Source organism: Pithys albifrons, chromosome 3, assembly GCF_047495875.1.
Source record: "Pithys albifrons albifrons isolate INPA30051 chromosome 3, PitAlb_v1, whole genome shotgun sequence".
Lineage (NCBI taxonomy): Eukaryota > Metazoa > Chordata > Aves > Passeriformes > Thamnophilidae > Pithys > Pithys albifrons.
In genome coordinates, this window is record NC_092460.1 from 82,077,727 (window position 1) to 82,094,738 (window position 17,012).

The following is a 17,012-nucleotide window of genomic DNA, read 5'->3' on the forward strand; positions in this document are numbered from 1 at the left end:
CTAAAGTATTTTAATAAGAAGTGAAGAAAATAGCATTCTTCAAAAAACACAAACAACTAAATAGGCTAAATAGGATGATTAATTTAAAAATTGGATTGACCTTATATATGACTGCATCTGAGGTGTTGTTTTAATCATCTTAGTTTAACAAGGGTAAGGAATATATAAGAATAAAAAAAGGTTGTCATAGAGCTACCAGCCATAGATTCTGCTTTCCAGTGACAATGCATACCCCTGGGCTTCCTGCCTGGCCACAGCTCCCTTCCTACCCTGTTCAGCACAGCAGAGACTGCACCATCTTCCAGGTGCCAGGACTTCTCCCTGCACACCTGGTAAACTAGGAGCCACACCATGGATAGCCTTCTGGAGACTGAATTTTCTCATCCCATGCAAGAAAGTAATATCATGAAGGTAAGAGGCAAGCTTTTAAAGTCATGATTAATGTAGGACTGGCTGCTGACATGAAAAGCATTTCTCAAGCAGAGAAAGCTTCACTGTGCGTCTGACTCTGTGGGTAAATAATTTTGTAATTCAAAGCAACACCCCTCATCTGCCCTTCTTTGCCAAGTGATTTTTGTGTTGATGTTTGACACAGAGTAAATCTTCATTGCTGGTTAATTAGGGTGGGTTGGTAGATGATCAGTTTCCACAGCACAGCTAGAAGGACAAAAGTCATAGCCCTCTCTGAGGTTAGCCTGGTGAATTAACTGTGTGTGTGCCATGTTAGATGTGTTTCCACTTGAAACTGGGTGGAAGAGTGCCACTTCCTGCCTTGCTGGTTATTAGTACAATTAATGCCATGGTTCACTGCTTAGCTTATACCAGGAGGTAGGTTCCTAGCTTAAAAAACAAATAAATAGCCTTAGGTAAAATGAAGAAAAAAAATGTGTCTGAAGCATCTCGTGAAAAAATAAAATTGTGTGCACATGGTGCATTGTTCAGTTTTTTAAGGTTACTCAAAGGATTTCCAGCAAAGGTATTAGCAAAAACAGATTTAATGTCAAAGCAATGGAACAACAGAGTTCTTGGCAAGGTTCTCTCTGCTGCTTAATAGAAGGTTAAAATATACTGAAAAAAAGCACACAGAAACCTAACATTATTGCCAGTCTGAACCAAAATAAAGACCATCTATGTAGAGGCTGAGGTGGGGAGGTAGGTGTGAAAGAAAACAAAAGGACAGAAAGGGTAAGGACAAAAAGAAATCCAGCCTAAAGGCCTGGCAATGCTTAACTACATTTAACTTCACAAGGATCCATACATGATTTACTATGATTTGGCTATTTCAGTTAGGGATAACAAAAAGTCCTTTTATAAATACTTTAATAACAAAAGGAGGGGCAAGGAAAACCTCCATTCTCTGTTGGACTTGAAGGGAAATAAGGAAGATGAGGAGAAGGCTGAGGTACTTAACACCTACTTTGCCTCAGTTTTCACCAGTAAGACAGGTGGCCCTCAAGACAACTAGCCTCTGGAGCTGGTAGACACGGAGAGGGAGCTGAATAGCCCTCCTGTATTCCAGGAGGATATAGTTACTGACTTACTGAGCCAGCTGGATCCTAACAAGTCTATGGGACCAGACAGGATCCATCCCAGGGTGATGAAGGAGCTGGCAGAAGAGCTTGCCAAACCGCTCTCCATCATCTTCCAACAGTCCTGGCTCTCTGGGGAGGTCCCAGATGACTGGAGGTTGGCCAATGTCACCCCAATCCACAAAAAGGGCTGCAAGCAGGACCCTGGCAACTACAGGCCTGTCAGCCTGACCTCCGTGCCTGGCACAATTATGGAGCAGTTCATCCTGAGTGCAATCACACAGCACCTTCAGGGTGGACAAGGGATTAGACCCAGCCAGCATGGGTTTAGGAGGGGCAGGTCCTGTCTGACCAACCTGATCTCTTTCTACGATCAGGTGACCCACCTGGTGGATGAGGGGAAGGCTGTAGATGTGGTCTATCTGGACTTCAGCAAGGCCTTTGATACTGTCTCCCATAATATACTCCTGAAAAAGCTGGTAGCTCATGGCCTGGACAAGTGTACCCTCTCCTGGATTAAGAGCTGGCTGGAGGGTCGGGCCCAGAGAGTGCTGGTGAACGGAGCTGCATCCAGCTGGCGGCCAGTCACCAGTGGTGTTCCCCAGGGGTCTGTGTTGGGTCCAGTCCTGTTTAACATCTTTATTGATGATTTAGATGAGGGGATTGAGTCCATCATCAGCAAATTTGCTGATGACACCAAGCTGGGAGGGAGTGTCGATCTGCTGGAAGGCAGGAGGGCTCTGCAGAGGGATCTGGATAGACTTGAGAGATGGGCTGATTCCAATGGGATGAAGTTCAATAAGGCCAAGTGCCGGGTCCTGCACTTTGGCCACAACAACCCCCTGCAGCGCTACAGGCTGGGGACCAGAGTGCCTGGAGAGCAGCCAGGCAGAAAGGGACCTTGGAGTACTAATTGACAGGAAGCTCAACATGAGTCAACAGTGTGCCCAGGTGGCCAAGAAGGCCAATGGGATCCTGTCCTGTATCAAAAATAGCGTGGCCAGCAGGACCAGGGAAGTGATCCTTCCCCTGTACTCTTGTGTTGGTGAGGCCACACCTTGAGTACTGTGTTCAGTTCTGGGCCCCTCAGTTCAGAAAGGATATTGAGGTGCTGGAGCGGGTCCAGAGAAGAGCAACAAGGCTGGTGAAGGGACTGGAGCACAAGCCCTATGGGGAGAGGCTGAGGGAGCTGGGGTTGTTTAGCCTGGAGAAGAGGAGGCTCAGAGGTGACCTCATCACTGTCTGTAACTACCTGAAGGGAAGTTATAGCCAGGTGGGGGCTGGTCTCTTCTCCCAGGCACTCAGCAATAGGACAAGGGGGCATGGGCTTAAGCTCTGCCAGGGGAAATTTAAGTTGGATATCAGAAAAAAATTCTTTACAGAGAGAGTAATCAGGCATTGGAATGGGCTGCCCAGAGAAGTGGTGGATTCACCATCCCTAGAGATTTTTAAACGCAGATTGGACGTGGCGCTGGGTGCCATGATCTAGTAAATGGACTAGAGTTGGACCAAGGGTTGGACTCGATGATCTTGGAGGTCTTTTCCAACCCAATCGATTCTATGATACTATACTATAACAGTAACTTATAAATCTAAAGTACTTAACAATTTAAGAACGTAATATCCCCAGCACATTTGATATTGCATATGCACACAGACATAAAGAGTCTGTACAAGGTACGTGTGAAAAATTTCCCTTAAGTTCTGTGAAATACTCACTTTGAATATTTTTACATTCTTCTCAACAGGTGAAGGATTGAGTCTTGAGGACTGAGATGTCAACCCAGGATCCATTGGCAAGTGATCCTCCAAGAAATAGTGGACATGAAAGTTGCAAACTCCAGGAGGTGTCGCAGCTCAGAGGGAGATTACTGGTCACAGTCCGTTGCACCTCAGAAGAGCTCAACAAGTCTCTCCTGGACTGCTGTTAATAGGGTGGCAAGAGATTGGGCTTTAGTCATAATAAGCTTTCATCTTGACCACGCTTTTCATTCTCACACTTTGAAAGTGTACGAACAAAAAATATTCCATTTGTATTGTTATTCAGGCAAAAAAAACGTTTTAAAGGATGTTTATTAAAAAGGGAACCCATTACACAACACTTAAGTCCTGGAAACGGTGTTTGTGATAAGCTCTGAGGAGCATAGCCTGGGTGCTGTCAGAGCCCAGGCCTATCAAGCATTACTGAGATCATTGTGTGACCCATGGGCCGGGTCTCATGCACCACCATATGCATGAATCCTTCCTCAGCTAGCAGTTTATCTAGAAAAACCTAAGAAACTGAAGGGAAAAGTTGAAGTTTTCAGAGCATATTTTGATCAATTCAAAATTGCAGCATCTTGCCAGGAACAAGAACACACTGTTGACTATTGGTATATATTTTTTTGTTATTTTCAGTAGTAATTTGTGTGCCCCTATATTTGCAGGGAAAGCAGCCAAGGAGTGAACTAAAAATGATAGAGCTGAATATGCTATGATAAATGAGTTTCATGTAAAAGGAAAACCAGGCCTGCTACCTTTAACAATGAAATAAAAAATGCCCATGGAAACAGTTGGTATGGGCCAATTACTTCCTAATCAGTGTTTTGTTAATACCTAGTTATAACTGTAAAATATAAGCAAAACGGCTTTTCTTACTTCCTTTTTTAAGACAGGAGAGGTCTACAGGTATAAAAATATCTTTGCGTAACGCTTACCAGAGTTTTCCTCAGAGTATTTTTTTTAACATTTAATTTCTGCTCAACCTTTCTCTTTCATTTGTTGAAAAATTAGCTCTTTAGGGAACAGATCATAATTATTCTTTTCTGCCCCATAGAGGTAAACTGTTTCTGGAGAAAAAAGCCCAAAATTGATAATAATTTTTCTTTGTAAATGGTTTTTCCCTTACCTGACTCCATTTTAAAAATCTGTTGTGGTTTAACCACAGCCAGCAACTAAACACCACACAACTGCTCACTCACTTTCCACAGTGGGATAGAGGGGAGAATCAGAAGAGTAACAGTCAAGAGTAAAAAAAAATGGAGTGAAAAGACAGTTCAGTAGGTGAAGCAAAGCAAAACAAAGAATTCATTCACTGCTTTCCATGGGCCGACACGTGTTCAGCCTTCCCCCAGAATGCAGGGCTTCATTCACATGTAATGGTTACTGGGGAAGACAAATGCCATCAGTCCAAGCATTCCACCCCACTTTGCTTCCTTCCCCCCCCTCCCCCGCCCAGCTTTATATACTGAGCATGACACCATGTGGTCTGGAATATCCCTTTGGTCAGTTGGGATCAGCTGTCCAGGCTCCATGTGCGCCCCCAGCCTCCTCACTGGGGAGATGGAGGAGAAGCAGAAAAGGCCTTGGCTCTGTGTAAGCACTGATCAGCAGTAACAAAAATATCCCTTGTTATCAACGCTATATTCAGAGCAAATACAAACTAGAGCCTGATACAAGCAACTGTGAAAATAATTACATCTATCCCAACCAAATGCAGCACGTTCCTAATCCAAGGAGCGCATTTTATACAGATGTTTGGTAGTGGCCATTCCCTCAAACAAAGGGCAGGGTGTTTAGTTTTAAGCGGGCCCTGATCTTTTCTCCTCTGCTTACTGTGAACTATGGAGGCTGGAATCCAGGTATCCAGAGTTTGTACAGATTTATATCGCCTGTATATTCTGGAAAGGGAAAAAGAAGGGTGTCAAGCACTGTGTTGAACAGTGTGATTTCCTGTTTTGTGCTTTGTGCTACCAGACTTTGGACATCCAGAAAGAGCTTGGAAATGTCTTCCTGTATTACCAGCCCTGTTTTGTAGCAGCTACAAAAGGCCAAGTGTGTCTGCAGAAGCTGACTTGCTAAAGGTTGCCCCAGTGTATGTTGTTTCCAGAAGTACCCTCAGAGGGGAGATGCTGATGGTGTGCCTCCTTCCTCCGTGTTTCCTACCTCTGTACCTCTACACTGTGTATAGGGTGTAGGTGGTCTTTCCTGCTGGATGCTGTTAACAGCACAGGAATCGTGGCAGGTTCTTGGTTGTTCTTGGGCTTCTCTTGGGTTTGTTTTTCTAGACAGAGCCCTTGACTCATTCAGACTCAGTTCTGGGGATAGGTATCCTTTGCCAGCAGTTCTGGTTTAAATTATTCATCATGTTCTGCTGCTCATTTGCCCATTTCCATTGAAGTTTATGGAAAGAGTCTTATTTGAATATGGCTCATCTTGAAGTTTTTGTATTTATTTTGTGTTCTTTCCAACATCTGATTTATGTAACAAGTTACATAAAATCAGAGTTATTTTATCTGCATTATATAAACACTGAAGTCAAGACTGAAATGGGAGGGGGAAAAGATGGCATTAAAACTTCAACCTACTCCACACTGTCTGCTACTACACTGAGTTAGACCAGGACATTTGTGATGATTCAAACTCATCTGCCTAAAAAGCTTCAAATCACTCAAATCATGGAAAATTATTCCTTGTTCTGGGGGAGTTATAAAGCTGTGTTGGTTTGCTTACTCCTCAGACCCTCAGTTCAACTGGAGGGTTGAGATGCCTCAGCACACAGATAGCCTGTTATCTTAGCCAGCACTGTTGCTGTTTATAATATTTTCAAATCCTATCCCAGACTTCCTATTTTTGAAGGCTACATAGCATCACTTTCCTGATAGTTGCCACTCTGTCAGTCTTTCTAGACTTCCTCATATCACTAATTTGCTAGTCCATGCTTTTCAAAGAAAGACTTTACCTAGATTTAGTGAGAAAGGAGAACATGGTGAGAAGTAGCTTCCTTTTATTTTGTGACTCATTTTTATTTCTTCTTGGTCCTGGTGTTAATGCAGTGTAAAATCTGAAATCCAACCATGCTGACCTTAGTTGAAATTTTGATGACCTAAGCTTTGAGAAGGAATTTTAATTTCAAATCTTTGAGATGGTTGTGGTGCTTTCTGATCTAGAAACTGTTAGTGTCCTCATGTGCAGCATCTCTTGGGTGTTAACCTCAATTTTTTCTGTTTATCATGGCCCAGTACTTTGATATCTGTTCTATTTATAATATGGTCCATAGAACAAGTATCTAACCACAGAATATCTATTTCTTTCTAAAATCCAGTCTGTCCTAATAATGATGCACTAGGATTTGTCAGGCAAACCATAACTATGGTCACGGAGATGTCATGGAGTATGAGAGAATTCCCTGCCTGCTGAACAGACCAAAGCAAAGGAAAAATCAAGTTATTATCCCCAGAATGAGGTAGACCTTGTGGTAAATAATCTGGAAGGTTTCAATAATGCATTTTCAATTAGTAGGATGACTGAGCTGGTTTTAATATACAGTGAAGTGGAAAATTGAGAGCTTCTCATACAGCTGGAAAAAACATTGTTCTCCACAGAGGCAACTGGGTCTGTTTATTGTCACTTGTACTTGCTTGAACTGAAGAGGTATTTAAATCTAACCCTGTGCCACCAAGACTCATTAGCAGGTGAGGTCTTCGTGCATTTAAGAATAAGTTTGCAGGACAAAGGACTTCAGCCTATGCTCTATCTAATGATGTCAATCCCAAATACACTACTAAAGATTACTTCTGATTTACTCAGCATTATTCCTTTAAGCAGCCATGACTGAAAAATATTGTCAGCATAACAGAAAACCAAGTCAGATAAAATTAATATTTTTATATTGCTACAATGAAAGGAACAAAGTATTTCATGGACTTAGTTGCACTTTTAGCTTTAGTCTGATGCAAAAATAAGGGTAAATATGCATCGCCGTGCATATTAAGGAAGTTAGTTCTGAAGAACTTACCTTTAAATGCTTTTCTATTTCTGGGTAATCTAATTTTCATCTGCATTAGGCAACAAAGTTACTTTGAGGTAACTTTATAGGAAACTTGTGATGTGTTGTATTTTTGAAATGTTGCTTGATTTGTATTCTGATGTTATTAGCATTATATAGTTGTGGGAATATGTGATAACAAAATGAGTGTAGTCATCTGAATTTGAGAAATGTACTATTTTTTTGACAATTTAAACAAAGTCAAATTTTCTAAAAGCAATTAATCACAAGATTTATGTTCTTCCCTACCTAATAATAATCAGCAAAGATGTTTTGTATCAAATCTGAAAAATTCCAGATTTCTAAGACTTCCAGTACATCAGTAGTAATGTAAGTAGTAGAACCAAATAAATAGATGTAGTTTTTAGCACAGAAATGAGAAAAATTTTCAATACTGCTTTTGTTTATTGCTGCTTGAATTGTAGTTTCTTTTGCTTTCTGTATTCTATAGGGGTAAACCATAGAAATGTACAAGAACTACTTTCTAAACCAAAACGAGACAAATACAATTTAGTAAGGTTTTTAGAAAGACAAAGTATAGGTTGTCTACAAAAAGGCTAGAAAATTGTGAATATGCTTAATTTTTATTATTATTTATCTACTCTCTTCCCTTTTAAGAGGATTTTTTTGAATGCTCAAGTTTGTAGTTTAATAATTTTGCACTGGTCTAAAATAATCTTCTGTAATAATTTTAAACTAATTTTTTTTTTAATTCATAGCACTTTCAGCAACCTAATTTGGAACTTTAAATTCCCTTCTTGCTCAAACTGTTCTGTGATTGCATGATTCTTATATTAGAAAAAGAAAGTATTTGGCATCTATAGGTTGTACCCAGGTGTAGGCAGCGCTTATAAGATATTACCTACTGTGAGATTTGCTATCATTGCTGAATACTTGTCACTCTTGAAGGAGAAGGATGAATTGGGGAAAGAGATTGAGTGTCCCCTTGAACCACGTAAATGAAATAAGTAACGATTGTCTTTGGACAATGAATCAGTGACATGTTGAATACAGGAGCAGTGGGTGACTCTTGTTTCAGCAGCCTGCCTTTGGCTCTGTGGGAGCTATGGGTCCTGCTGGTACCCTCTCCTGAGCACTTGTTGCATGGGCTCACTCATGACAGGAGATGTAGGCACACTCCTGGGAAAGTGCAGTTCCCAAGTAGTTCTGAATCACTGTGAGTATTTTGTTGTGGTGACAGTAGCACCTCACACAGCTCCACTCCAGAACATGCCTGACATGAAAGGAAGCTGTTAGGTTATAAACAGCTGTCCTGTGGTTGATGTGAGTGGCCCTGAGGCAAGATGTCTGTTGACTGATGGAAGCAATACAAGCGCACGCGAAGTTGAAAGAATAACTATGGGATGGTGCTGGCCATGCCCCTTCATCTCAAGACAGCTGTTACTTGGCCTGTGTTGATGAGACTTGAAAGTATGTAGTGATACACCACAGGATCCTCTTGCAAAATTTATTGTGGATGTGGCTGTTGTGCTCCAAAGAAGGCTGGAGGGATAAGGCTTGAACAAAGGGAAAATGGATAATGCAAAATCCTGGATTTTGTTCAGTACTCTAGGGTCTACCTCTATATTTTATTAAAAAGAACCTGAGCAGCCAGGCTACCATCCTGAAATGTGCAAGAATTGGACTAAAACCTTCTTGGACTGTGAAATGTTTAGATTCTGGCTTTTCCATATCCTTGATCAGTGCACAAATAAAGCTTTAGAGTACAAAAGTGCCAAAGGAGGCCCTTTCTGTTAAGGGTTTTTTAAGAATCTTTTTTTTCCTGAAGATGGAGGGAGTGTTGGTAGAAGCAGAACAGTGTATCTTTTGCCATTATCTGTTCTTCAGGGATGAAGTAAACACAAGATAAATGTTGATTAAAATATAGTTAAGGTTTAGTGAGAAACAAGGAATAAAAAAAAATCAAGAAATTACTTTTAAGAGTTATGAAAAAGAATTAGATTCTGATTTGAGCAGGGAGCCTAAGAGCTAGTGCCCCTATAAATTTCACAATAATTGATGCTTCTCCATAAATGACAGTTTTCAAAAAATGTGGCATTGGGTCTTTTATACTGCTCAGCTTTTAGTCAGAATCTTAAGACTAATGGGTGTTCCAAAACCTGACATAATAAAAACAATGAATGAACACAGTAATTCCGTGATACAATTTATATAGGAGCAGTAGAGTGGCTAGTTTAGACATGATTTTAAAAAGAGGTTACTTTCAAATAAAGGAAATAATAAGGTTGTTGCCTGCTGAACTTAATGACAGCTTCAGTCCACACAGAAACTTTAACTGAAACACTGCTCCTGCATAGAAGGAATATATAGTTAGAGCAGTGCTACCTATTGGTAAAACCAGATCCTAGCAGATGGTGTTAATTGTATATTCCCTACTGTAACACATATAAAAGGTTTTGTAAGAGCACTGATTATCTGGGTTCTGACTGTCCTACTGAAAGATATCTCTCTGTTGTGGGCAAGCCCTCTCTATGGAGGAATAACTCCCTATTTTCCTTGGATATAACACATCACATAAAGTCTCTGTATGAACCCGAGAGAGTGTTTTTGGAATACTTGTTCCTTGTGATGAGTAGTGGGACTAAGAATGGTAGCACCCAGAGAGATATTCCTAGGAATTTTGTTATGCTAACAAGTATTAAGGTGTGACTCACTCCTAAACCTGCTTTCAGAGCTAGTGGTGTTGAGCTTCTTTGTAAAAACATACATACTTCCCAAGAGCCTTGAAAGTCCAAAATCTGGAGATTTGCTGTTGAACAAGATGCTTCTATTAATATAATTAAATAAAAAGTAAAATAAATTCAAGGCACAGATTTCTGTGGTTAAAAAATCTGTTTTTCCTGCTGAGGGAAAAGAAGCAACCAGCCTTCCAAGACCACCCACCTTCGCAAAGCTGTTTTTCTTTTAGTTCAATGCATTAGACAACCAAGGAAATAAGTAAGCATAAGAATGTGTTTGAATTCCAGTAAACCTGCCTGGTACATCACTCTAGAAGCAATATTCCAATTTATACATACAATTTACAGAAAGAAAATTTGTTAATCTAATGCTGATGTGATGAAACCCAGAAGAAGGAGGGTTTTACTGTAATTGTCAGAAATCCACATCCCCCATTTTTCACTACAGAACACAAGAAATGAGTTGAGCATGCTTTATATTTCCCACAACTAGCAATTTTCTGTCTTTGGAAAGCTTTATGGGAGGAGCTCAGAGGTGCTGTGGGAGGGGCTAAAGTTCATATTAAAGTTTTGGCACTAGAGGGAGAATTATCAGAGTAGAAGGCTTCTTCTGAGGTTTTGCTTTTTGGGTTTTTTGGTTTGTTTGCTTTTTTTTTGTTTTAAATTTAGGATGACAAGTATTTATGTTCAGATTCTTCTAATACTATTTTGGAATGCTGATTGTCAGATTATTCCCAGGATTGAAGAATGTGGACTTTCATGTTCCCAGGTAATCTCTGACTTGTTCCAATTTGTTGTCAATTATTAGATAGCTATACACTGCCAAAATAATTGTAGGAAAAATGAGAAGCAAAAATGGAAAATATTTCAGCTGTCCTGAACATTCATTTTATATTTCTGTAATTCTGAACTAAGTATCCAAAGTGGCAAAGATGACTGAGGAAAAGTGTAAGAAAATGCATTTTACATTATTTCCAGCTGCTGTTTTTAGTACCTTTTAAAACCTGTCTTTTGTATTTGAAAAAAATATATTCATATTAATTACTTTGCAGAGTCAGTTTTTACAACAGCAGTGGTGCCAAAAAGGTGGAGGGAGGAATGGGAGGTTTCAGAATTGCTAATTATGTTAGGAATATAATGAACACTGACTTTCCTGTGAATAAATGAATAAAGCATGAGAAAGAGTAAAACCTGTTTTTCATTTGGTTGGATGAATGTGACTTCACATTCACATTAAATTTAATGACTTCTGTATGTGCATGAAAATGGAGTGTGAACCATAACATCTCTTTACGATTTTGTATAATTCCAAATATCCCCACAAGGGAGCAGTATGGAGATATTCTACTCCTCTTGGCATTCTGAAATCATAATCATAGAGTAAATGGAAAGATAAATTAAAAAACAAATAATAGGGAATCTGACTTTAAGTCTTAGTGGAGGATGATAACCGTGTACTTGCTACAGAGAAGTGGACTTGATGGCATAAAAGAATTTGGCTATATGTACAAACTTCTGCTTGAAGATGTCAGTGTTCAGGACAGAGAGTGAGACATTCTAAAGATTGTCTAAATGTGGTGGCACTACCCAGATATTAAGTTAGTTTATACTGCAGCAATTTATTCTATATTTTATGTGTATCCTAGAAAAACAGTAGGAATAAAGATGCTTATAAAATACTAGATTAAGCAAAAAAATCCCTCTCTATATTTAAATATTCCTATTTTATAGTTAATATTCCTGTATTCAAATTCTGCAGTCTTTATCCACTTAGTTAATGTTTTTAGAATAATAAAATATAGTCATAAGAGATTAATCTCTAGATGTGTCTGAACACTTTTTAAGAGTGTTTATGTACTTATGCTTATGAATGCAAATACACATGCATTTTAAATAATTTATGCTCCTTGGTCTTCTGCAGTCACCATTCTAATTTATCCCTCCAAAGAGTGTTGGACTACCAGACTCAGCATGTAAAAATCAGTATCAACCTTTTTTGATGAGTTTTAGTCTAGGGAGTAGGACTTACCACTGGAGACCTTAAATGATGTACTCAATCCCATCATCTTTCTCTGTCACATCTTAGGTATGCATGTTAAAAATAATGATTCACTAGCTGACTTTCTGTGCATTCAAGGATCTTTCCTACGTGTTTTCCAATGCTAAAGTTTGGATAACTGAGAAAGGTGTGTGTGTGTGTGTATATATATATATATATTTTACAGGGGAAATACGTTGTTTCCAGCATAATGGATCAATCACTCAATCAATAATTTGTGTTAGAGACAGGATTCAGTTCATGTTCTTTGTATGATATTTCTGCTAGTTGTACTCACTAGACTCTTGAATGCATTAATGACTTTTAAGACAAAAATGTTTTCTCAGTGGGAACAATAATGATCTCAACAGGATGAATTAATGCCAGCATAGCATTTTAAATCTAGTCCAAAGCATTTTAGCTACATGAACTTTGGAATCTCATGAATAGCATCACAAAGTGGACAATCACTGACTTTTTTCTAGCAATTTGCTTAATGTGATTTTGAGATCTTGTAATTTTGAAACTGTCAGGAGTTTTTGGCAGCTGCTATTGTTAGAAGTGAGTATTACAGAAAATTGGGGGTTTTTTTTATGGAGTTATTCCAGAAGTTTGTAGAGTAAATTTCTATTCTGCCGTCAAACTTGAGGTTGTGTGGTGCTTCATAAAGCAATAGGGGGATCAAAAGCAATTGATTTGCTTTTTGTTCTGCATTTTTCAAACTGTGAGTATTGTCACAAGTTTTTGAGCAGGTTTAATAACTGCCACTGTTGAGTCTGGCCAGCAGACACCACACACAGGTGGCTGTATCCATTGGAGATTTGTGAGCAGATTTGACCTCGTTGGGCACTCCTTATCAGACTAAAACACTGGTTGTACTTAAGAGGGAAATACTGACATAACTCTTTTGAGGTATGTGACTCGAAAACCTTTGCATTGAACTGTTTTGATTTTGGACCTTATTACAACTTTATGAATCATTTTTAATTTATCATGAGCATTCAGCAAGACGCCCTTGCATTGCCTTGTATAAGGCGATATCCAAGTTTCATTACTATACCACAAACTCTACATCTGTTCAGTACAGGAAAGGCAAAACCAAAAGAATATTGGATGTTTATGCCAATATTATGTGAAAATTTAAACAGCATGAAAATATACAGTTGTGGGTTGAGTGATGGCAAAGAAACAACTAAGCTTTTATTTTCATAAAATCATAGAATGAACTGGGTTGGAAGAGACCTCTGAGATCATCAAGTCCAACCCTTGATCCAACCCCATTTTGATTACTAGATCATGGCACTAAGTGCTACATCCAGTCTCATCTTAAAACCTCCAGAGATGGTGAGTCCGCTACCTCCCTGGGCAGGCCTTTCCAATGCCTGAACGCTCTCTCTGTAAAGAACTTTCTGATTTTCAACCTAAACCTCCCCTGGCAGAGCTTAAGCCACTGCCCTCTTGTCCTACTTCTGGTTGCCTGAGAGAAGAGACCAACCCCCGCCTGGCTACAGCATCCTTTCAGGTAGTTGTAGAGAATGATAAGGTCTCCCCTGAGCCTCCTTTTCTCCAGGCTAAACAACCCCATCTCCCTCAGCCTTTCCTCATAGGACTTGTGCTCAAGTCCCTTTACCAGCCTTGTTGCTCTTCTCTGGACCTGCTCCAGCACCTCAATAACTTTGCTGAACTGAGGGGCCCAGAAGTGCATACAATACTCAAGGTGTGGCCTCACCAACACAGAGTACAGGGGAAGGATCACTAGCCTGGTCCTGCTGGCCACGCTATTTTCGATACAGGACAGGATCCCATTGGCCTTCTTGACCACCTGGGCACATTGCTGGCTCATGTTGAGCTTCCTGTCAATTAGTACCCCCAGGTCCCTTTCTGCCTGGCTGCTCTCCAGCCACTCTGTCTCCAGCCTGTAGCACTGCATGGGGTTGTTGTGGCCAAAGTGCAGGACCTGGCACTTGGCCTTGTTGAACTTCATCCCATTGGAATCAGCCCATCTCTCAAGTCTGTCTAGATTCCTCTGCCAAGTCCTCCTGCCTTCCAGCAGATCGACACTCCCTCTCAACTTGGTGTCATCTGCAAACTTGCTAATGATGAACTCAATCCCCTCATCTAGATCATCAATAAAGATGTTAAACAAAGCTGGGCCAAACACTGATCCTTGAGGGACACCACTGGTGACCAGCCACCAGCTGGACACAGCCCTGTTCACCAGCACTCTCTGGGCCCAGCCATTCAGCCAGCTCTTAACCCAGCAGAGAGTGTTCCTGTCCAAGCCAAGGGCTGCCAGCTTTTCCAGCAGTATACTGTGGGAAACCCTGTCAGAGGCCTTGCTGAAGTCCAGACAGACACATCCACAGCCTTCCCCTCACCCACTGGGTAGGTCACCTGATCATAAAAGGAGATCAGGTTGGCCAGACAGGACCTGCCCTTCCTAAACCCATGCTAGCTGGGTCTAATCCCTTGCCCACCCTGAAGGTGCTGTGTGATTGCACACAGGATGAACTGCTCCATAACCCTGCCAGGCACCAAGATCGGGCTGACAGGCCTGCAGTTGTCCAAGTCCTCCTTGCAGCCCTTTTTGTGGATTGGGGTGACGTTGGCCAACTTCCAATCATCTGGGATCTCCCCAGAGAGCCAGGACTGTTGGAAGATGATGGAGAGCAACTTGGCAAGCTCTTCTGCCAGCTCCCTCATCACCCTGGGATGGATCCTGTCTGGTCCCATAGACTTGTTAGGATCCAAGTGTTTCAGTAAGTCACTAACTGTATCCTCCTGGAATTTAGGGGGGTTATTCAGCTTCCTTTCTTTGTCTATCAGCTCCAAAGGCCTGTTGTCCTGAGGGCCACCTGTCTTGCTGGTGAAAAGCTATGTACTATGATTTATTTCTCCTTCCTTATTTTAATGACTTGGCTTTAGAGACCAAAGTATTCCAAGGTTAAATTCCGTGGGCATGGTCTCCATGCCTCACCCAATAGCAAACACTGTTATCAACCCAGTTCACCTGTAAAAGCATAGGGGAATCCCAGCCTGCAATTGAAATTGGATTTGTGCCCTACTCCTTTTACAATCCAAATTGTTTGCAGCCTGTACACAAAGAAACAGGCTTATGCCAAATGTGAATGAACATCTGGAAAAGATCAAGAGCACTACAATCAAAAAACACTCCCCAGAACACTATGAAATAGTATTTGTGTTGTCTTCCATTGTACATAGTAATGTTTCCAAAGGCTATAGACAAAGAAGGAAACTCTAAACTGAATCTAGGATTTCCCTGTAATTATGAAGGTTATTGGCAGCAAATTCTTGATACAGCCCCTGCTTGTTCATGCTATTTACAACTGAAATATGTGGTGTTTCTTTACTGCATATTTATGCCATGGATCAGTCCATGCTTGAGACGCAGAGTGAAGTCCCAGCATAGGAAGATGATTCAACACAGACCTTTTGATGTATGCATTGATATACCTGATCACTGAAGGATAGGCATAAAAATATAAAATATATCCTCTGCTAATATTTGCTGAGATGCAGTACCATCCACGAGAGCATGTCCTAGATAAAAAGCCTGGGGTTTGCCTCCCTGCCTGTCATTGACTCATTTGTTGTGGCCCTCTTCAAGTAATTTCCTTTCTCCAGTTTTCACAAGTACAAAATAGTGCTGACCTTCCTGTGTGATATGTCTTAATGTGTTTTAATTAACTTATTTGAATACTATAATTAGGATTTAAGTAGTCATTAGTCAAAACAGTCATACTTAAGGGACTCAATCATGTTGAGTCACTGTATTAGGGAGATTTTAACCCATTTTCTTAGATATCCCTGCTTACCTTCTCTGCTGGTAGTTAGGAGAGCTGCAGTTTAGCAAATTTGGGTGGTTTATCTTTTGGACTGTGTTTCATATTTGCTCTTATGGTCAAAAATAGCTTGGCAGTGATGTGACACTTAGCTTCCCATTGTGTCCTATGCCAGTGATTGGGTGCTGTCCCATTTCCTCACCCCCTAAAAAGGAAACAGCCAGTGACAGGCACAAACAAGGACTCAAAAAACTCTCCAATGTCCATCATTATTACGGCATCTTCTTATAAGAGAGGTGGAGATGGAGAGAGCTCTGCAATGCAAAACTAGTGAAAAATGCAATGGTAACTCTCGTGTTTTTAGTGTTTCTTCTCTCTTCCTCAGGAATTCTGCAAAAAGATTACAAGGTCTGGAAAGAAAGTAGGCAGCAGAGTAGCAAGAATGGAATACAAGCAGTCATGTAAGTTGGGGTCACAAAATTAACAGGTGTTGGAACTGGACCTGACAAGGTGTCCTGAAACTGGAACACAAGGCAGTTCTAGAAGCTTCACCAGGAGACATCAACATAAGTTATGTGCAATCAGTACCCACAGCAGGAGGTACATATTTAAAAAAAAACAAACAACAACAACAAAAAGGGGTATATAAGCAAGCTCAGCAGGAGATGGGAGCAGCTGGCCTATATTACTGGCAGTGAATTTTAGCTCACAGATATCTCTCAGCCCTGATCTTAGGAATCTGATCTATCCTTTGGACTCAAAACTAAGTGGTGTTGGAAAGTTACTTGTAATGTGATCAAATCTGGGCAGGAGAGATTTTTTAGGAACTGTAATAACTTTAACAAGGTGATGTGGTGTCACCTAACTGTAATTCTTGCAGTAAGATTTAGGAATAGCTTAATTCATACATTTGTTGGAACTGGCAATGCTGTACGTGTTACATTGTCATTTCTATTTATACAGTTCCATTTTTCCTCTCTTGCCAGAATGTCTGTATAAGGAGAGAACTAGGGATGATTAAAAATGAGAAGGACCAAAAAGAGGTTTAAAAGACTTCTAGGGATAGCTTTGGATACTCTCCTGGTTTTTTGGCTCAGCACTGAGAAGCTAGGACTTATAGATAGATAGATAGATAGA

General features: G+C 40.5%; 1 protein-coding gene across 2 annotated transcripts in view; it reads left to right on the plus strand.

Moving 5' to 3' along the window:
* The first annotated feature begins 10,516 nt into the window (after window positions 1–10,516).
* The window catches only part of IL17REL (interleukin 17 receptor E like), a 45,274-nt gene continuing 38,778 nt past the window's right edge, over window positions 10,517–17,012 (plus strand). For both annotated transcript variants that reach the window (XM_071550020.1, XM_071550021.1), the window contains exon 1: window positions 10,517–10,803. In XM_071550020.1, the coding sequence (XP_071406121.1) occupies window positions 10,705–10,803 (99 nt within the window). In that variant the 5' untranslated portion in view covers window positions 10,517–10,704. The remainder of the gene's footprint in view (window positions 10,804–17,012) is intronic.